Source organism: Cyprinodon tularosa, unplaced genomic scaffold (genome assembly GCF_016077235.1).
Source record: "Cyprinodon tularosa strain WSP-4 unplaced genomic scaffold, ASM1607723v1 ctg517, whole genome shotgun sequence".
NCBI classification, from domain to species: domain Eukaryota; kingdom Metazoa; phylum Chordata; class Actinopteri; order Cyprinodontiformes; family Cyprinodontidae; genus Cyprinodon; species Cyprinodon tularosa.
In genome coordinates, this window is record NW_024039249.1 from 57,469 (window position 1) to 80,123 (window position 22,655).

The 22,655-nt window shown below is 40.4% G+C and overlaps 1 protein-coding gene across 2 annotated transcripts in view; it reads left to right on the plus strand.

Annotated features, from left to right (window-relative positions):
* The window catches only part of ttc13 (tetratricopeptide repeat domain 13), a 34,993-nt gene that overhangs the window by 3,631 nt on the left and 8,707 nt on the right, over positions 1–22,655 (plus strand). For both annotated transcript variants that reach the window (XM_038303686.1, XM_038303687.1), the window contains exons 2-14: positions 956–1,050; positions 2,695–2,770; positions 2,860–2,930; positions 3,054–3,119; positions 4,129–4,221; positions 8,906–9,022; positions 9,099–9,209; positions 18,506–18,588; positions 18,684–18,825; positions 18,924–19,098; positions 20,909–21,065; positions 22,155–22,285; positions 22,372–22,504. In XM_038303686.1, the coding sequence (XP_038159614.1) occupies positions 956–1,050; positions 2,695–2,770; positions 2,860–2,930; positions 3,054–3,119; positions 4,129–4,221; positions 8,906–9,022; positions 9,099–9,209; positions 18,506–18,588; positions 18,684–18,825; positions 18,924–19,098; positions 20,909–21,065; positions 22,155–22,285; positions 22,372–22,504 (1,450 nt within the window). The remainder of the gene's footprint in view (positions 1–955; positions 1,051–2,694; positions 2,771–2,859; positions 2,931–3,053; positions 3,120–4,128; positions 4,222–8,905; positions 9,023–9,098; positions 9,210–18,505; positions 18,589–18,683; positions 18,826–18,923; positions 19,099–20,908; positions 21,066–22,154; positions 22,286–22,371; positions 22,505–22,655) is intronic.

Sequence of the window (22,655 nt, forward strand, 5' to 3'; positions counted from 1 at the left end):
AGCAGTGTGGAGTTAATGGTCTTGCTCAGAGAGCCAGAGTGGAGGCTGTGGGGATTGAACCGGGTACTTGCAACCCACTAAGCCAACACTCCCCATTATGTCCACGATCTAAACCACTGAGCTGTAGTTCTGGGGTTTTTTGGTTTCTCTCAGGATTTTGTGCAGCTTTTCTGTCACTGCAAACAAGCATTCCCTCAGCATTCTGCTGCCACCATCCCTGTTGGGATAGTTTGTTTGGAGTGTAGGAGAGGAGAAGCTGTTTGGCTTACTTTCAACAACCCTGACACTTCCCTGATTTACAGAGCTTTGTGAGATGTTCAGTGCTTGAATTATTACTTCATACCCTTATGCTGCTTTAAACTTTCAGCCTCACCTGTCTGCTGTGTTTGTAGTTTTATACAACAATACAGTTTGTCCACTCATGTTCTCACTTGAACCTCTGAAGCTTGAGCAACATTAGGACTAAAAGCAGCTGGATGAACACGAAAGAGACTCTCTTATTTATTGAATGGGAATCACAGCTTTTATTTTAATTAAAGTTTTTTTTTCCTTCTCTATCAAATACATAACCTAACCACTGAAAAAATCTGTAGTCTTAATCCCATCTTCTGATTTTAGTTTGCATTTTCTTCACAGTCCAACAAACTTGCAGTGGTTTCTAATGGCACCAAGCCTCCTGCAAAACCTAACAGCATTAAATGGGTGTATAAAATGGATGATGGTGCATTTAAAAGCTGTCATCACTTTGGAATTAGAGCATTGGAGTTTTATGTGTGATGTATCACTGAGATACGTTACTGTTTTGTGTCAGGCTGCAAATTGTTTTCATCTCTTTGCACTTCTGAATCATAATGCCTAATGGTCATCCTCTGTCGGATCAATCGATCTGTTCATTTACAATGTATTTGCCTGAATGTGCTGCCATAGGCTGAGTTCTTTCAACGTGTCTCTGCAGACTCTTCAGTTTTGCAGTTTGAGGATCCGGACTGCGTGGAGGGAAGCAACCCGCCGTGCGAGTCGGTCTTCTCCCTTAACGCTGAAAAGATCCTGGTGAGCTCCCTGTCAGACACCGATCAGACCTGCAACTCTTAGATTAAAAGAGAGAAAAAGAGAAATCAATAATGACACACCCATGAAAAACAAAAACAAAGTCTCTAAGCTACTGTAGTTTAGCTTCTATTCATCCCTCATGACTCATTTAACAAATTCTAGAAATAGCTGCCGCTATTTTAAGCTGCTTCAGGCATGCCTTTATGAAGCTCTTTATCCAAGTTCGATGAACAAGCTGATAATCATTTGTTGATCTTAGATTATTTTATGTCATTGGGTTTGGTCCTTTGAAACAAGCTTAACCCATTTTTATAAATGGATGGGATTAATTAAGGTTATCAGTGTTTCATTCTTTAGACATTTTCCCTTTAGTTTTTTTTAACATACAGCACCATTACATCATTAAATACTTCCATACATAATAAAGAAAAAGCAAAACAAAAATAACAATGGCAATATAAAAAAAATGATATATATAATTATAAAAAGTATATAAATAAATAGAAATAACAATACTAATTACAATAATGGAGGAGGTGGTTTAGTCGTAGTTCTGTCCAAAACTCCTTTATATTTTACCATCGGAAGTGAAAATTCCATATATTTAATAGTTAGCACTGTTCTTTTCCACAAAATCTTTTTCCATTTTGATATAAAACAAAATAATTACTCATAAATGTTTAGTCTTTGCCTCATCATGCTGTTCTCACCCTGACCACTTTAATTGCATTTCAATAAGTTGAAAAACATTCAGAACTTGACAATAGTGGAATGGAGATGCTGTAATTTATGTCTAAACTTTAGCATTACTGTTACTGATAATCTTTTCATTTGAAGTTAGCTGAAATTCTTTAGTGGGTCAATTTTTTTTTTCCTTGATGGAGCTTCATCAAGGAAAAATCAGAATTCTTAGAAAAAAGTCAGAATTCTTAGAAAAAAGTCAGAATTCTGAGAAAATTCAGAATTCTGAGATTAAAGTCAGAATTCTTCGAAAAAAAGTCAGAATTCTGACTTTTTTCCCATATTAAACTGAAATTAAATTTAAAAATCAGTTAACTTTTTTTTTTCAGTGGCCCTAATCCTCTTCCGTACCTTCAGGCTTCTAATTATAAAGATGAACCATTTGAGCCAATGTGGGCTTCTATTGGTTGATGTGCACTAATGGCAAAACGTTTGACCCTGGTCTCGTTATATTTCCTCCTCTTAAAAACACCAGAGGGACCAAATCCAAATCTGGATTCGGTCCCTCTTGTGTTTTTTGAAACTATGCATGCCTTCTGCTCTGAGATGAGTCTAATTCTGTCAGTGAAAGCCGGCGGTTTTTGCCTCTGACTCACTTTGAATCAAGGTGTGAATGTGGTGGATATTCTGAGCAGCGTCCATTAAATAGGAGGGGTTAGAAATCTATGCAATCACATCAGGCCCACCACCACCACCTAAAAAAAAACAGCAACAAAGAGCCTCTTAAGGTATCTATAGATTTAAGAGCCAAAGCGGCCGACATTTCTGAGTCCTCCTCACACAGGAAACCACTGTTCCACTTTTTTTTTTTTTAGCTTTGCGTTTCTATGTGATATCTTTATGTATTTCTGTCATTTCTCCTTCCTGTGTTGGTGTTATTTGTCTGTTCTTGATCTTCCACAGAACCAAGCCAAGTTGTTTATAGAGCAAAAGAAAATCCCCTTCCCTGTAGACAACCAAAACACAAACGAGGAACTTGGTGAGGTTTAGCACATGCTTTACCATTAATGCCATGTTTTCTTGCACCCCTTATTTTATTCACTTTACCTTTTTTTATCTCTTTTGCAGCTATTTGCTACGTTTTAATAGGAAATGGCCTTTATGATGAAGCCATTAAACATTTCTCTTTGCTACTACAGGTGTGTGAACATGTAACTTTTAAAAACTCACTTTAAAATGTGCTTTTGTTGCCATTTAAAGCTGTTTATGATTCTATAGAAACAAAGCTGATATTCATCTGACATGTTTTATCTTTAATTCAGAGTGACCCAGAGTTAGTCAGTGCCATCTATGGTAGAGGGATAGCCTACGGAAAGAAAAGCCTGCAGGTGAGTGCAGCAAAATCCAGCCGCAGTGAATGGCTGCAGCACAATACACAACACAGCTGGCTAGTTTAAAGTTGCTACAAATTTTCTTGATTCATTCCCCCTTAAGAAATTACTTTTAGTTAATGTAAAGTTTTATAATTCTTATGCTAAGTTTAATACGTTTTTAAAAATATGAGACTTTAAAATAGTCATTTAGCTCCATGAAACATCAAAGGAGCTTATTTAAGAGTTTATTTTTCTATGAATCAACAGAGACAAAAATCTGCATCCAAGTAAATTTGACTTTTGGCGAGCGGGTAATGCAGAAACTTTAATTTTGCATTAAAAGAACAATTTATTCGGTCTCAGAATGTGAACTTAAAGCCTCTTCTTCTTATTTATGAGGGTCCCTGTTGTCATGAATATAATGCACATGTTTACGGTAAATTCCTTTCTTCGTTTATCGGAATATCAAAAGAGGAAATGTTATGCTATATGAATTTTTTTCTTTACTTCGGTTTTTTTTATTTTTTTTATTACAGATTCCTCCTTTAGATCTAATGTAAATTTGCCAGAAGAAGAATTAGAGATAAATTGACCAGCTGATATTTTGGGCCGATATTGGTGGAGGGTTTTTTTTTTTTTTTGTATCAGCCAATATGTGCTTGCATTTTGCCAGTTGATCATGTAAAGCCCTTGTTTTGCTATCAGATGCTAATGTATTGTTTGATCTGTTGAATAATGTTTAGATTTTTTAGGGACCAGTAACAGTTTGAGATTTTTAGAGTTTACATTGTTTCATTTTATCTTTTAAATTAATGCAGTAAAACAATATCAACAAAGAAAAAAAACGGGACATCAGGGATCAGTTAGACTCGTGACAAAATTTTCGGCATTGGCTTAAAAAAAAATCTGTCTGTTTCTGTTCAGAAGCTCGGGGCTAAAGCAATCTCTGTGGTTTAAGTTGCTTCTTTCAAGCTGTCTGCATTTTTAGCTTTTCAAATAAACTGTAGCTTCATCTTCCTGCCAGGAAATAAAGAATGCTGACCTGGCGTTGTACGAGCTTAACCGGGTCATCACACTCGAGCCCAACTGGCCAGAGGTTTATGAGCAGAGAGCGGAGGTGAGGCTTAAACTGTTTGAGGTCATGTGACAAACAAATGAATCAAAGTTTTTCTTTCGATATGTTTGCATTTTACTAAGCCCTCTAATACATCTGACACACATTGTGACAATATGCAAAATTATAAATTAATCTTTCATACAGCAGGAAATTTAGCCTTTGGTTAAAGTGCATATATGCAGTTGAGGGAAAATGCACACTAAGAACTGTTTGTTTTTACCACAAATATTTGAATCTCTGGTGACACGAAGTTGGTTTGATTCCTTTTTGGAAAATCTCTAAAGATGCTCTAGAGTCTAATGCTTCACCCCACAGGTTTCTACATGAAGTAGGACTTAGATGGTTTTTATTGGCGAATCTATTGGATATTTCTCCTTCTCAATGACATGTCAGAAACTTAAGCTAAATTCACTCTGCAGCCTGAAGTGACCCAAATCCGATTTTTTTTTGCCCATATGTGACCTGTATCTGAACTTGTCATGACTGTCTTAACAACACAGCTCCGATTTTTCTCCAATGCGACCCAGGCAACTTGGCTACGTGGTCCTGAATCCGATACGCATCTGATCTTTTCGAATGAGACCACAGGTCGCATTCATCCGACCTGTATGCCATTAATACGCGAAATAGGTCACTATTCTGTGTGTTGCTACGAAGAAGCGGGAAGTAAAACAACAACCATGTCGGACGATAATACTGAGAATAGTATTTATGTTTAACCATCTTGAAAAGATTGAGTTTTTAAAGGGGAACACCGTATTTTTACATTTGGCCCTTGACTTTACGTTATGACATCATGTTCTACTCACCCATATAAGAGTTGTGTCATTAGGAGTTGTTCTGAAGATATTCCGTTTTGTTATATCCAAGTAACGTCTTCCTTTGGGCAACGACTTGAAGGCATAAACTAAACTGTTCATAATTTACTCTTTATGGTACGCCAGCATTCATAACACGTAGGCGAATCACTGTCCCCTAGACATCCACGGTTCTATTTTTTATAGTTGTATGTTTTAAAAACAAAGCGGCACTTGTATAACGTCATCCGCGCATGTGGACTGGAGTCGTAACAGGCAGCCCGGGCCACAGGTGGCTACGCTCTACCCCTTCTATTCATTCGGCTAGCTAATCTGAATCGTTCAATTCCATTTCCAGAGCGAGATCATCTGTGGTAGTAGCACTAAACATCTTCCAGACATGAGTAAAACTAGCAGCAGTTCAGCGGACAGGAAAAATTAACGGTAGCCGGCGCACGCGGATGACATCATACACGTGCTGCTTCGTTTTTAAAATATATAAATATAAAAAATATAACCGCGGATGTCTGGGGGACAGTGATTCGCCTACATGTTATGAATGCTGACGTACCATAAATAATACATTATAAACAGTTTAGTTTGTGCCTTCAAATCGATCGCCCATAGGAAGACGTTACTTCGATATAACAAAACGGACTATCTTCAGAACAGCTCCTAATGACACAACACTTATATGGGTGAGTAGAACATGATGTAATAACGTAAAATCAAGGGCGAAATGTAAAAAAAAAAACAGCGTTCCCCTTTAAGGTTGGGAAAGATCGATCGATGCGCTCTGGCACTACCATCCATGTTTACTTCCATAAACACAGAGCACGCTTGCTTGTGACATCATTGCGTCCTCTACTGCGCATGCGGGACACTTGCGTTGTATGACTGCAGCTCACACAGGAGATCACATACAAGTCGTATATATTTGGAAATGTGAACGGCAACGCAAAAAAAATCAGATTTCACAAAAAAAATTCGGAATTGAGCATCAAGGCCTGCAGTATAAATGTAGCCTTATTCCCAGTTTCTTAGCACATTCAGAGGGGGTTTGGAAGAGCAGTACGCCCACAGCATCATGACACTCCATTTTACTTAACAATGGGTAGAATAGAATTGATCAAAATAATTTTTTTCCTTCAGTGGATAAATTTGCACAAAATAATGCACACAGATCGTAGCAATAAGCTGTAATAATAAAGAAGTTATCTAGAAAACTATATTTTTTATAGAAATTCAAGATAAAATATACAGATAGGAGTTAATATCAGATGTAGATTAATTTATTGAACTGTATTAAGTGAAGCTGTATGAACTTTGCTTTTTATATCTGAACAGGAAACTGGTTCCGTAAAAGAAAAAGCAGGTCTGCATAAAGATAGTTTTTCTCCCCATTCAGTTGTAATTAACACCACCTTCACCTGCAGTTTGTTGCTTAAGGTTTGAACCTCTTGTTAATGTTAAGCAAGCTCCACTCCACCTGATTGGAGATGTACTGCCACGCCTCCTAAATAGAAAATCTCAGTGTAGATAAAGTCTACAAGAGGAGCCGAAACATGCCACTCTATTTTCTTTACCATGCTCACTGTGTGTGATGGCAAGATAAACTGCAAAGAGGAAGTTATAGCTTAGTGATTAAAAAATTCCTAGAAGCTTTGATCGACTTAAAATTTATACAATACAATTATTAGGGATAAAAAAAAAAAATATATATATATATATATATATATATATTTTTTTTTTATCCCTAATAATTGTATTGTATAAATTTTAAGTCGATCAAAGCTTCTAGGAATTTTTTAATCACTAAGCTAGTTGTATGAACTAATGATGGTACAACACTTAAGATATATATATATATATATATATATATATATATATATATATATATATATATATATATATATATATATACACTATATTGCCAAAAGTATTTGCTCACCCATCCAAATTATTGGAATCAGGTGTTCCAATCACTTCCATGGCCACAGGTGTATAAATTCAAGCACCTAGGCATGCAGACTGTTTTTACAAACATTTGTGAAAGAATGGGTCGCTCTCAGGAGCTCAGTGAATTCCAGCGTGGAACTGTGATAGGATGCCACCCGTGCAACAAATCCAGTCGTGAAATTTCCTCGCTCCTAAATATTCCACAGTCAACTGTCAGCTGTATTATAAGAAAATGGAAGTGTTTGGGAACGACAGCAACTCAGCCACGAAGTGGTAGGCCACGTAAACTGACGGAGCGGGGTCAGCGGATGCTGACGCGCATAGTGCGAAGAGGTCGCCAACTTTCTGCAGAGTCAATCACTACAGACCTCCAAACTTCATGTAGCTCAAGAACAGTGCGCAGAGAGCTTCATGGAATGGGTTTCCATGGGCGAGCAGCTGCATCCAAGCCATACATCACCAAGTGCAATGCAAAGCGTCGGATGCGGTGGTGTAAAGCACGCCGCCACTGGACTCTAGAGCAGTGGAGACGCGTTCTCTGGAGTGACGAATCGCGCTTCTCCATCTGGCAATCTGATGGACGGGTCTGGGTTTGGCGGTTGCCAGGAGAACGGTACTTGTCTGACTGCATTGTGCCAAGTGTAAAGTTTGGTGGAGGGGGGATTATGGTGTGAGGTTGTTTTTCAGGAGCTGGGCTTGGCCCCTTAGTTCCAGTGAAAGGAACTCTGAATGCTTCAGCATACCAAGACATTTTGGACAATTCCATGCTCCCAACTTTGTGGGAACAGTTTGGAGCTGGCCCCTTCCTCTTCCAACATGACTGTGCACCAGTGCACAAAGCAAGGTCCATAAAGACATGGATGACAGAGTCTGGTGTGGATGAACTTGACTGGCCTGCACAGAGTCCTGACCTCAACCCGATAGAACACCTTTGGGATGAATTAGAGCGGAGACTGAGAGCCAGGCCTTCTCGTCCAACATCAGTGTGCGACCTCACAAATGCGCTTCTGGAAGAATGGTCAAAAATTCCCATAAACACACTCCTAAACCTTGTGGACAGCCTTCCCAGAAGAGTTGAAGCTGTTCTAGCTGCAAAGGGTGGACCGACGTCATATTGAACCCTATGGATTAGGAACGGGATGTCACTTAAGCTCATACGTGAGTCAAGGCAGGTGAGCAAATACTTTTGGCAATATAGTGTATATATATATATATATATATATATATATATATATCTTAAGTGTTGTACCATCATTGTGCGCCTGTTAACTTTGTAAAGAAAAACCATAAAAAAATAGGTGCTTGTTACTTGAATATCTTCTGTTTTTTCAGAGATTATTTTACTTCCCTAAAAGATGCATTTATTACTGATGTTTTTGCATGTTTTTAAGTTTGCATAAAGTGCACTGTGCATGTATGTATGCATAATTATATTGGAGCAGCATTTGTGTTACTAATTTGCTAGAATCTGCTACTTGGTTTGAAGCAAAAGATGAGGAAGAATGTCTTATATGTGAATATCTTGTGTAACAGAGCACATTACCTGTGGAAAGTGCACATAATCGATGCACAAGCTCCTGTAAGCTCATCTGAGTTAATAGTTGACTAATGTGTTGCAGCACCTACTGAGCAAAGGCTTGAAATCTGATCTGAGCCTCCTCAGGTATCTAAGGCTGTTTTATCAACAACTTCCCCTTTGCGACCCTTTCTCAACTTCATGCAGAACTGTTGTAATAAACTAGAAAATCATGAAACCGAAAATGGCCGCCCTGGATCTTTTTATATGCCAGAGACAACTGAAAAGTTTAATTCCATTTTTTTTTTCAAGTATCTAAACTGCTCCTGGGTTAGTTTATTTTTTTGTTAGTCACTTCCACGTAAACACCAACACATGCTCCCTTCTCATTCATTGAATGTCCCTTGTGCAGATTCTGTCCCCTCTGGGTCGGATCAGCGAGGCCCTCAGTGACCTCACCAAAGCTATCCAGCTGCAGCCATCAGCTCGTCTCTACAGACACAGAGGAACTCTGCTCTTTATTTCTGAGGTCTGACCTTCAAATCTGCATGTTTCTGCTCCTTATATTCCCATGTGGTAAATTGCCACTTCCGTTCTATATCCAGGATTATGTTGCAGCCATGGAGGACTTTCAGAGATCCTTAGAGCTGAAGAAGAATCAGCCCATCGCAATGCTATATAAGGGCCTCACCTTTTTCCATAGAGGCATGCTAAAGGTACGCTTCTCGCTTCCTGTCTTTACAGATCACTGGGATATAACTTTGCATGCAGATTATCTTTATATAATCTGCAATATATGATCAATATATAATCAGTTCTTTTTTTATCTGTAAGCTGCATTTTGTGCATCTCAAACTGGCATAGCAACCCACATAAAAGACAATATTATAAATGCACCTAAAACTCTAGAAGCTGCATTTAGGGTCTGTAATAAATGCAGAATCAGACCATTAATCATGCCTTTTATTTATGTATGCATATATACATTAATTATTTGTTTTACACAGTTGAAGGCGGGTGTCTGTGAAATGCATAAATTCAAGATGTATGAAAAATGGTTGAGGTAATCTATTAGGCTCTCCTTTAAGGATCTTAAATGTTCTCTATATCCTGCCTCTAAATTGTGACACCTTGACGCACATATACCTGCCTCACAATACTTTCTGCTTTAAAACATGACTTTAATCACTTCATTTTGAATGGTGCAAAGGCTAAGATGTCACAGATTATTTTTTTTAATTCTGCTGCTCGAGCACCACAGCTTTCACACTCCATGTAAACCACACATGCACAACTGCTACACAATCAATGCAAGTTTGACACAGGGATAGCGTATCCTAGCGCTGACTCAGAAATAATATTGTTTAACCTCCTGCTGCACAAAGATGTTAGCACTGTTGAAGATCCACTCACTTCAGCATGCTGAATGCATGAAGAATAAGGAAAGGTTTTAGCTTAGAATAGAATAGAATACAAATTCTGTAAAAGTGACCTGCTTCCTGGTTTATTCAGACGATACATTTTGTAAGAACATTTATATTTCAACACCAGTCTAGTCTTTAATGTTAGGAATAAATTATATGGTGTAGCACATCAAAAGGAACAAAGAACATTACGATCCCCACCCTCAATCCAAAAATGCACTCCGAATTTTCAGAACAGGAGAGCATACATCAAATGTGTCGGGTATAGCCGCTCAAAATCCTCCTCATTTTCTCTCATTCAGACCCATGTATTGTTTTCCAATTCACTAGCGTAAATTTAAACATAGAAAAACATGTTACTGTAGTTTTCCATGCCTCACTTTGACATTTCAAAGACTGTTTGCAACTTGGGGCGGAGAAAAGCTGCTTCACATCCTGCCTACTTGGGTGCTAACCACAGTATTACCATAAAATCTTGCTTTTTTTTTGTCTGTCAGTATACTTTCAATGCTGCAAAAAAATCTTAATGGTTGGCCTCTTGGATTATAGAGACCTAAGAAAGCTGTTCCCAAACTCAATAATGTCCTTGATGTGACTATGCTTTTAGAATACAGGGACAGATAGATATACACTTTATTATTCCCTTAGGGTAAAATTGTCTTGGACTACATTTGCTAGTATAAAAATGCTGTAATCATTTAAAAATACAATAAAACACATTAAATACACCTATTGCTCAATAAAACATATATTTTCACAGACAAAATGAGAGTTCACAGCAGAAGTCCTTTAACTTACATATGCAGCCTTTCGTTAAATAACAAAAATTGCTGGGCTAGTAACACACAGCCTTGAGGAACACCAGTTTGTTGCTTAAAAGGAAAGGGACTTAAAGGAATAGTACACCCAAAACATGATTAGCCTTCATTTTCTACTCACCCCCATGCTGAACAACACTCTGGAGTACTTTTTTGATATCTCAAATGCATCTGGAGATCTGGGAGGCTTCTTGCTGTCTGCTGACATTCAAATAATGGAGGTCTATGGCGCCCGAGACCAGGGGCGGATTAAGAAATTTTGGCCCCCTGGGCCTGACATGGTCTTGGCCCCTCAACCCCCCGCGCGTGCGGGCGCACACACACGCACGCACTATGCAAGAAATACTGTATACTGTGAACAGACATGCACACTGTCCTGTACAGAAGAGTGCACATACTGCACACACACTATTAGGTATACCACACAGACACTGACAAGCACAGGTTTCACACAGACACAGGGGGAGGGGATAAATGGCCTAAAAATAAACATTTTGGAAAATGATTATGCCCACTTCAGTGATGGTGCATTGGGTCATTTGAGAGATATTATGTATTGGAAGTTGGTAGCTATCATGAAATAAACCCCCCACCCCACCCAAAAAACTAAATCGGACATGATTTTTGCCCCCTTTTCCTCCCTTCTATCATTAAAAATAAAATAATATCTTAGGAAAACACTTTGGCATAACGGCAGCTGTGCAGCAAATTGAGGCTCAAAGTCTGTATCTATTTGTGGTTAAGCTTGAGGAGAAGGAGAAAGGTAAAATGATAACATGCATCGGAGAGCACCACAAAGAAAGGTGTAGGCCAGTTCATGGTACAAGGGCTGCATGCAGGTCAAGATAGCCCATTTCCAAGAATGCTTTAGTGGCTGGACAGGCACTGGACATGTCCTGAACTCAGTGTCAGACGTGGCTGCCGAATACTTGGATGAAGTGAAGCAGCTGACAGATCTCATGCTGCCCCATCTGAAGACTGTCCTGGCCAGGCAGAGGATGGATGAGGAGACCTTCCCAATGGACCCTGTCAGTGAACAGGCTAGTAACATTGATGGCATCCCTGTGCACAACATTGGGATGGAGAGACAATGTGGCAAGGTGGACTACAAACTGAAGAAGTTGGGCACACTGAACGCAGTCAATAGGTCAATAATTTTACAGAAGTGCCAGGAGCTTCAGAGGTTTCAAGGCAGCAGCACAAGCAAAAAGGGAGGTTGAACTCAACTGGAGTAAATTCATGAAGGCAAAATTAGAGAGTAGGGCAGATGAGAAACAAGAGATGGCTCAAAGAAAGGAGAGTAAGAGACTAGACATGCTGGACACACTGAAATCTTTTGATGGCCCCTTCACGATAGTGGGGAAGTTGAAAAGTTCCTTGTGGATGAAAGTCTGCACAAGAATGCAAAGCTGCAGAGAATGAAGCTTGAGGTTCAGTTTGCCAGAGAAAGCACCAAGCTTCTGCCTAAAGTCAATTCTATCTTCACAATCCAGGTGACACTTCCCAGAAATGGCGAAAGTGCAATTCTCCAAGTCATAATGGATACTTAGAATTTTATGGTGGTGGTAAGTATTCATGAAAACAGGTAGCCTAACATTAGTGAATGGGCGAATTCTGGAAATAACCTAAAAATCTTACACAGTGCACCTTTAAGCAAGGGGTTTCTTTCGTGCTTTCAATTTTGCAAAATCATCCACCGCATCATTGAAGTCCAACTCTCTTGTCAGCTCACTCTCAATTGCCATTAGAGATAACGCATTTAATCTTTTCTGAGTCATTCTTGTGCGCAGCTCATTTTTTACTCTTGACAAAAGAGAGAATGAGCGTTCTCCCTCACAGTTACTGACCGGTAGAGTGAGAAAAATCTGTAGCGCAATGTATGTATTAGGAAACGTAGGCTGTAGTCCAAAATGTATTATTGTTTTGAGCAGTCCTGAAGGGGTCCTCTCCTCATCAGTGTTGTTGAGCTGTATAAAAGATTTGAACTGTATAAGCTCCTGTCCAAGACTTTCATTGAGGTCAGATGGGTATGATTCAGTGAGAATCTTGGCCTTGTGAAGGACTGAAGCATTGGACTCTGTATCCAAAGAGAAAAGGACACTGAACAAATTGTTCAGATGTTTGTAGGCCTCCAGACGGTGATTAAGGCTTGAACTCAGTTGATCAATAGAGGCAATAAATGTCTCTATTTGAAACAGTTGCCTTCCCTCAAGCACAACATCTGGGGATGCTGATTCATCAGAAAACTTTTTACGTTTCCTCGTCCGTTCAGCCCTGTAAGATGGGGTGCCACCCAACATGTTTAAGGCTTTCTGCTCAAAATGATCAAATAGATCTCTTTGGGAGAGAACAAAGGAGCGCAGAGATTCCAGCAATCTAACTGCTGTACCAAGGTCCATGTCTGCTTTTTGAAGTTGCAGACTTGTGGCCTGAAATCTGGACAGAACAGTGTCCCAAAAGCCTGCCATGAAGGCCATCTCAAGTGAATCCAGCTTCCGCACTAGACTGTCAGCTTCAGTTCGTGTGTCTCGTTTCTCTGTGTCATCAGTGGAAATAACCTGTAGTGCTGCTTTTATTTTACTGTAGTTCTTCCACAGTGCTTTGGTAGATTCTGCACGGCAACTCCAACGCGTGTTGGATAAAGCTTTAAGTGTGAGATCTATGTTGGAATTGCCAAATACCCTGTCCCATCGGTGTGTGGATGCAGTTGTGAAGTTGTAAATAGACTGAATCAAGTCAAAATACTTAGAGACTTCATTTCCACATCTGTCAATGCTGTTGACTCCCACCAAATTCAAAGAGTGAGCTGCACATGGAATATAGTGTATTAATGGGTTGCTTTTCTTTAAGTGAGCCTGCAACCCATTATACCTCCCTGACATGTTGCTGGCATTATCATAAGCCTGCCCCCTGCAATTTGACAGCTCTAACCCTAGATTTTCCAACACAGACATGACACAGTTAGCCAAACTTTCACCTGTATGGCTAGTAATGGGCTCAAAACCCACAAAGCGTTCAACAACACTGCCCTCTTTGCTAACAAAACGGAATATGAATGTCAATTGGTCCACATGAGATAAATCTGGGGTTGAATCCACAATGATAGAGTAGTATTTGCTTGCTTGCAGTTCATCTGCTATAGCCTGTTTGGTTTTTGCACCCATCAATTCAATGAATTCCTCACAAATGGTGGAGGACAGATATTAGCTATTACCTCGACCCATCTGCCCAAACTTTCTGATGTGATCCTTTAGAAAGGGATCAAATTCAGCCAGGACCTCCAGAATACCAAGGTAGTTCCCATTGAGAGGTGACCCTAACGATTCATTTTTACCCCTAAATGCAAGGCCCCTTTCTTCAAGGAATTTAATGACTGCAAAAACTCTTTGTAACACCTGCCTCCAATAGCTGCTCTCTGCCTGAAAATGTTTGAACAGGTCTGCATCAACTGTGGCACCTTTGGCGCGGTTCAAGACTGCTTGCATGCAGGTTATGTGCTCAGCACTTCGCTCATGTTCACCAAATCTTTCTGAGTGTTTCCAATCACAATAGCCTGTCACAAAAGAATGCGTTTTTGGGGAAAACAGTTTGCATGCAAAGCAGTAAACATTACCAGTAGAGGGAGAGTACATCAGCCACTCTCTTTGTACTCGTTGTCCATTGGGCAAGTGTGAAGTAAAATGTTCATTGTTTAGGCATCGGGTTTTGCCTCCTAGCCCACTGTTCCTCACAGAAGCTGGATAATGGCTGTGACGGTTGTGAAATGATTTTGCACCTCTTTGAATAAGAACTTCCTTCATTGACTCAGTGAGGGTCTCAGCCCATTTAGCGGGATCACTAGGTAGAGTTGTCACTGTAGATGGTGTTGAAGAAAGATTCAGCTCATTTTCTATGCTGTCCAGAGGTGCAGTGACCTCACATTCATCCGAGCAACTGGCTACTGCTGAATTGGTTGAATCATAAGCATCAGAAGCATTTGGTTCAGTGTCTACACTTGTAGTGGTCTCAGGATCTTGGGAGCTACATGCTAGCTCAGGTGCATTGCTAACCTTAGCTGAATTTGCAGTAGCATTTATAGAATTGCTTTCAGCAGATGTCTTTGTACTGAAGAAGCTGGAGATATTTGGAACACTCTCAAGTAAAACTGATTCCTTTTTTTTCTTTTCTTGCTGAATTTTTTTTCTAGCTCCTCCACTTAAACGTTTATGATCCATATTTCCCTTCTTTCTTTGCACATTGGCTCTTTGCCTATCACAACAGATAAACCAACTATGTGTGTGTGTGTGTGTGTGTGTGTGTGTGTGTGTGAGTTTGTTTGTGTGTTTATGATCGGTGCTGCTTCCTTCAAGTGTGTGAGGTGATTTAGAAAACTAGCAACCCAGCATCAACACTCCAAAACAGAGAATAACAGCTTACTAGCATAGACAATTGAGAGCAGAGAATCAACTGATTCGTCTGATAGACAGCAGGAGAGCAGAGTGGTCAGTGATGATCGAATCAAGAAAATGTCTAAATGGCAAGGGAACAGACTGATTTGTACTGAGGAGAAAGAGAGAGAGAGAGCCAATTACAGTGAAATATATTCCAAAAGAGCCAAGTGACTAGCTGAAGGCGTTGACAAATGCCTTGGAGTGACCAACAAGAGTGCAAAGTACCAAATGGCAAAATGTGGGAAGACCAACAGGCAGATCTGCTTTTACCACTTATCTTCACAACCAAAAAGTCGCTAAATTATGTTTTTAGTCGCTAGCCAGGTATGGCCAAAAGACACGAAATCTAGCGGCAAAGTCGGTCAATCACACTGACAGTGAAACAAATATTTTGAAAAGATAATGATTGTACAACTTTGTGCATTTTTGTCTTCTATCTAAATATTTTCACAAAGGACACCAAAATGTTGCTATCTGCAAGCAGCTTGCTAGCTATGATGGCAGCAACGATGTCTGCCAGACAGGAGAGAGTGGTCAGTGACGATCGAATCGAGAAAATGACAAAATGGGTCAAAGACCAAAAAGTTATTAACTGACAGCAGTGACAAATGTCAGACTGTAAACTTTTTCGAAAGAAAATGACAAAATGGGAAGATGCTGATAGTAACAGCAAAATGGAAAATATAAGAATTTCCAAGTAATGCTCAACTCAAGTGTGTGTGTGTGTGTGTGTGTGTGCGCGCGCGTTAAACTTCTGGTTGAATGATTTCAAATTATCTCTGAGTCTGAACTGAGGGAAAGGAAACCAAATTTTGAGCAGTCTCTCACGAGTTCAAAATACCAAATGAGGAGATTCTAAAAGAACAGACCGGTTTATGAAAGACTCGATGGGGGAGGGGCACAGCTAAGAATACTTGAGTGAGATTCTGTGATCCAAATTCGAGATAGAGCTTTTTGATAATGATAATTTGTCAGAGTAAGGTTGTGTAATCAAAATTTGAGAATGAGCTTTGTCAATCAATCAAGAATATTTGCATTAAGTTCTGTGATCAAAATTCAGAAACAACCTTTAATAATTGATAAAGAATATGTGAGTGAGGTTGTGTGATCCATCCAATTTGAGAATTAGCTTTGATAATAATGATTGAGAGCCTCTGGCCCTCTGTGGATCATGGCCGCGGGGCCAATTTTGCCTGGCCCCTTGGGGCCTCTGTGGGTCGTGGCCGCGGGGCCAAGTTGGCCTGGCCCCTTGGGGCCTCTGACCCTCTATGGATCGGGGCCAAGTTGGCCTGACCCCTCGGGGCCTCTGGCCCTCTGTGGGTCGTGGCCGCGGGGCCAAGTTGACCTGGCCCCTTGGGGCCTCTGGCCTTCTGTGGCTTGCGGCCTCGGGGCCAAGTTGGCCTGGCCGTTTGGGGCCTCTGGCCTTCTGTGGGTCGTGGCCGCGGGGCCAAGTTGGCCTGGCCCCTTGGGGCCTCTGACCGTCTATGGATTGTGGCCGCGGGGCCAAGTTTACCTAGCCCCCTGGGGCCTCTGACCCTCTATGGATCGTGGCCGTGGGGCCAAGTTGGCCTGGCCCCTTGGGGCCTCTGACCGTCTATGGATCGTGGCCGCGGGGCCAAGTTGGCCTGGCCCCTTGGGGCCTCTGACCGTCTATGGATCATGGCCGCGGGGCCATGTTGGCCTGACCCCTTGGGGCCTCTTACCCTCTATGGATCATGGCCGCGGGGCCAAGTTGGCCTGACCCCTTAGGACCTCAGGGCCTCTGTGGGTCGTGGCCGTGGGGCCAAGTTGACCTGGCCCCTTGGGGCCTCTTATCCTCTATGGATCATGGCCCCTTGGGGCCTCTTACCCTCTATGGATCGTGGCCGCGGGGCCAAGTTGGCCTGGCCCCTTGGGGCCTAAGATTATTATTTTTGCAAAAGTAGTTTTGCTTGGGTCGCGGCCGCGGGGCCAAGTTGGCCTGGCCCCTTGGGGCCTCTGGGCCTGGGCCCGGTAGGCCCGGTCATTAATCCACCTATGCCCGAGACAGAAAGGTCCATAAAAGTCCACCAAAAACGTGTCAATATTCCTCCATACTGCTCGTCCAATGTATTCCAAGTGTCCTGAGTGGGTAGCATCCATAATTTACTCGAAATGAAGTCATTTAGAATGTTTTTAGAGCATAAACAGTAGTTTATAGGATTTCCTGAAAGCGCGCGCCTGCAAGTTCACGACGCTACGGAAACCGCGGCAGACCAAGCGAGATGAAAGTGCGCATTCAGCTCGGCAAAGAACTCATGCTCTTCCTCAACATCGAAGTCCTCAGACATTTTTCTTTCGTTGTTTCTTTCTTTGCACAGGCAAACAGTACATTTCTTCTTCTACGCTTGCATTATTGGCAGAGCAGACGCTGAATGCGCACTTCCAGGCAGTATGGAGGAATATTGACACGTTTTTTGTGGACTTTTATGGACCTTTCTGCCTTGGGCGCCATAGACCTCCATTATTTGAATGTCAGCAGACAGCAAGAAGCCTCCCAGATCTCCAGATGCATTTGAGATATCAAAAAAGTACTCGAGAGTGTTGTTCAGCATGGGGGTGAGTAGAAAATGAAGGCTAATCATGTTTTGGGTGTACTATTCCTTTAATATAAATTTTGCAACAAAATGCTTTTTTACAATTAAATAATTTCAAATAACTATCAAGATTTTTTTCTGAGAACCAATGCAGTTGAACTTTATAATTTCCACTTTGATATAATTAAGAACCTTGATAAGATAGCGTTTAATGTGCTGACGGTGCTGCCATTTTAATTTCAGTCTAAGTTTATTTTGCAGTCGTACTGATTAGATTAAAAGTTTTATGTTTTTATATTTTGTTGCTTTTATTGCTTCAGCTAAACTGACTGGGGAAGCCCTTGTTACAAATGACAGCAGCACAGCTTTAAACGCTCCACTGTTACCGTGGCAGGACCTCCCTCGTGGACGTTTGTTTTTATCAGTATAAAACTGCAGCGGAGTTGATAACCTCCTCCGTGTTGGAGGACACGTGCAAATGTGTCCTTTATCTGATTACCTCGTCTCTTTATGGAGCCACCTCACTCTGACACTAATTTATGAACCTGAGGGAAGAGCATGTGAATTATTGACTTTTGTCGTTTTTGGCAGAGGGCAGAGCTGCTGACTTTATATCTGTTAGGTTATTACAGGTCTTTGAGCTAATTTCAGCCTGGTTGTTTTAGGTAGAAATAACAGGAAATAAAGTATATTTGAATTCACCTTGATGTCATTTTAGTTCGTAGGTAAACCTGTCAAAAGGTGACTGTGAGATCTTATTACCCGTGTTGTTTCTCCTTCATCAGGAAGCCATCGAGACATTCAAAGAGGCCTTGAAGTTGAAGTCTGACTTCATAGATGCATATAAGAGCCTTGGGCAGGCCTACAGGTCTCTTTCTAACTTGATTTCATAAATTGTTTTGTCACTTATCTCAAGCTTTCCTCTTGGAGAAGTTTAACCTTTTTTTTCTTCTCTCTTTTTAGAGAACTGGGGGATTTTGAATCTGCTATGGACAGCTTCCAGAAAGCCCTAATGCTTAACCAGAACCACATCCAGTCTCTCCAGCTCCGAGGCATCATGCTGTACCACCACGGCTCTCTGCAGGAGGCCATTGGTAACTTTAAGGTACAGAAATCCACTCATTCCTTTAACATTTGACTCCGCACCATAGGTGGTAGGATGAAGGAAGTTTTAAACTTAACTTTTTATCTGTTGTCCAACAGCGGTGTCTCCAGTTGGAGCCGTACAACGAGGTGTGTCAGTACATGAAGGGCCTGAGCCATGTGGCCATGGGTCAGTTCTACGAGGGCATCAAAGCTCAGACTAAAGTCATGCTTAACGACCCTCTGCTGGGACAAAAAGCCAGCTCAGAGTACCTCAAAGTGAAATACCTCCGAGGTGGGTGAGCCTACGCTTATATAAAACCAAAAACGACGACTGTCCTGTAACAGAGGGTTAATGCTGTATCATTCAGTACCTGCTAAGGGACTTTGACTCTTTTCAAAATTGGCAGTTTTTGAGACATGCAAGACTTTGATTAGGAATCATGAAAATACACAATCAACCCAAAACTCTTCATCTGTGTCTTAGCTGAGTTTCTGTAGTTGCGTATACTCTGACATTCACCTGTTACTCTAACAATAATAGGTTTGCATACAGCAGCATGTTCTATTTATTATGGATGTAATTTAGCCTTTTTTTGTTAATTAACATCAATGAAAGCATTTTTTTGTATTGGAAATAGTCAAAAGACAAAAAGAAACAAAGATTTTGTCATTAAAGTAGCATTGGGCAAGTTAAAATATTAAAAATTATTTCTTTCCCCTAAATTATCTCACAAACTCAAATCGTGTAAAATATGTTTGATACGTATCTCTGATCATTTCTAGGTGTTTCTTTTCACGGATCCATACCTTAATGACAAATATTTATTAAATGTTTTCCTATCTGGTTGAAAATAGTGATGAGTGTTTATGGTACCATTTGTCTGGAAAAGTTTCTTATAGTGCTAAGGTGTTTTGATTTATTGTGACTATGTAAATTCCCAAATATTGATACCTTATCATTTCGTATACACCAAGTGTATATGAAATGAAATGATGTTTTTTACAACTTCATACAGTGAAATGAACATTACCATTTAAAGTGCAGCAGTGATCATCATGCAACAGCAAAGGAGAAAAGGGAAACCAGTTTTTTAAAAAATGGTTCAAAAGGGCATCAGTATGAAAGGTTCATTGCAGTGCAAAATAAATATGGTGCTTAAGTTTTTTTTCTAACATAAGGCCAAATCTGGACCCTCATGGTAAGTTATCAGCCCCTCAAGGACCGGACAAGTTAAATCCTCATAAAATAGTGTAGAGATTGACAGATCCTATTGGCTCTTTCTTCAATCAGCATTGACCAATGCATGCATGTGTTCACCGGTTCATAAGTGCATTCAGCAGCCACGCCTTAAGGTCATGTAAAGTGTCTTTTTATTTGCTACCCATTGTTGTTTTGTTTGATTTGTTGTTTTTGTTTCAATTGAGACTTGTGTAACATTTTTGTCAGTGTGTTTTTTTTTTATCATGTTAACCGAAGAAGAAAAAGAAACATCAGCTTTAAGAATTGACCCAAAAATATCAGTGATCGGTTAGACTTTAGTGAAAAACAATCTGTATCAGCCTTAAAAAAAACCTCTGCACTGGTCGATCTCTGAAATATAGGTAAATCCTCCTTAAAGTTTACAGAGTGGCTGAACCTGCTGAATAAATAGGAGTTTTGTTTAATGCTAGAGAAGCGCTATCTTTGCAAAGGAAATTATGAAAACTAAAGTCTCATTTATACAGTTGAACTGACCCCTTTCACGACCCAATGACGATGAAGTAAAATGAGTAGCATAAAAATGAGTTTGACACCCCTGGTCTAGGGAGTAGGGCGTAACACAGAAACCAATTAATTAAAAACTCGGCACAAGAGGTATATATTTAAACAAGATGAGTTTTGTTTTTTTTGTTTTTTTATAATACTTAACAGAAAAAAAGAGAATCAGTTATTGTCAGAAGAAAGAATAAACAAAGCCACTGCAATGCACAGGACGTTTGTCTCTCAATAGTATGACACTCCTACAGTACTCTGCTTTAGAGGTGGCATTTTATGGGCAGGGAGGGGCTACGAGTTGCAGCTATTAACATGGAAATCCTTTTTTTTTATCTCTTTCCTCCAGAATATTCTCGCTACTTACACTCCCACCTGGATATTCCTGTAGCGGAGTACAACGTGGACCAGGACCTACCAGGCAACTTTAAGAATCACTGGGCCAAGAACCTGCCGTTTTTGATAGAAGACTATGAGGAACAGCCTGGCCTGCAGCCACATATCAAGTAGGTCTCCTGTATGAAAGAAGAATAGCTTGTACAGTTAATCTTTTTTTATTAATGTGAATATAAAACAGGAAAATGAAATCTTTTTGATCAGTAAAAACTATTAATGAATAAATTATCAATCAGGCATGATGCTTAGATTCTTCAAATCTGAAAAACATGGGTTACATAGAGCTGACAAGTTTTAGAAAATGACAGAGTAACACTTTACGATGCATTCAGCCCAAAAAATTGGCCTTGTTTGAACGTTAATTTATACTTTAACATGGACTCCCTCACTTCCATGCCAGTTGCTCTCCCTTACTGGGGTGTGTTAATGGAAGTCTTCACCATAAATTGGAAATGAAACAAGAACTAAACTAAAGGGCACCGAAACCAGTTCAGGGTCAACCTCTAATAATCCCAATGAACTTACATCTATATTTTCCAAATAAATCACTGAAGACCGATCAGACTGTCATGAAACTCTTGCTGATGAACTTACTAACATATTTAAACATTGGTGCTGTTTAGGGCTGCAACAACGAATCGATAAAAATCTACTTTTAAAAGCGTTGGCAACGAATTTCATAATCGATTAGTTGTGTCGCGCGATTAATGCGTCATCCGCCGCCGCCGTCATCACATCCGCTTGACTGAAACGGGGGAAGAAAAAAAAATACGACAGAGCGAGCCAGCGCCGCAGGTACAGTGTTGCCAACTCAGCGACTTTTCAGACCCCTCCAGCGACTATTTTTTTTAAAAAGCGACTAGCGACAAATCTGGCGACTTTTTACGGTGTCACTGGCGGCTTTTGGAGACTCTTAGGTAAAAGCATGTATTGTACCTACTCTTGTCCTGCAGCAGCAGCTGCAGCCGTGAGTAAATAAGTAAGACTGTCCTTATCTTATTTTAGGGGAAGAAATATTTATTCCATTGGCAGAACATCTTGTTAACCTGCTTAGATTAAGGGCAAATAATTATTATAAGGAATACTTTCTTTACTTTTTAGTTCTAGATCGATATTGCAATGAGCCACAGAATAGAGAATGATCTAAACTCCATAATCAGCTTCCTCCTTAATGTTTTTGTTTGTTATTCGATCCGTAGAGATGTCCTCCCACAGAACTTCGACAGCTACAGCTCTGAAGTCCAGAAGCTGATCTGCACGGCCGACCACCTGGGATTACTGATGCAGTACGACACTCCAGGATTCCTACCAAACAAAAGAATACACAGAGGTAACTCTGATGGATGCTGCACTTCCTGAAATCATCATTCAAGCATTTTACAGCAGTAAAACACAAAGCATTTCTGTCTTCTAAAGCCATGGGTTTAGCGACACTGGAAGTGATGCAGGCCATGCAGCGCACATGGAGCAACTCTAAAGTACGAGTTAATGGAAAGACCCGGCAAATGCTGTGGAGAGACATGTTTGACATCGCCGTCAAATGGAGGAGGTAGGAAATGTGAAGCGTTTATAAGAAAACAAAAATATATTATTTTGGGACAGCTAAAGAGGAACAATTATTTTATTAGTCTGCATTAATTGGAGTAACTAATATGTCTGCAGTCGTGTCTCACTTTGCACTTTCACCATAGTTGGAAACT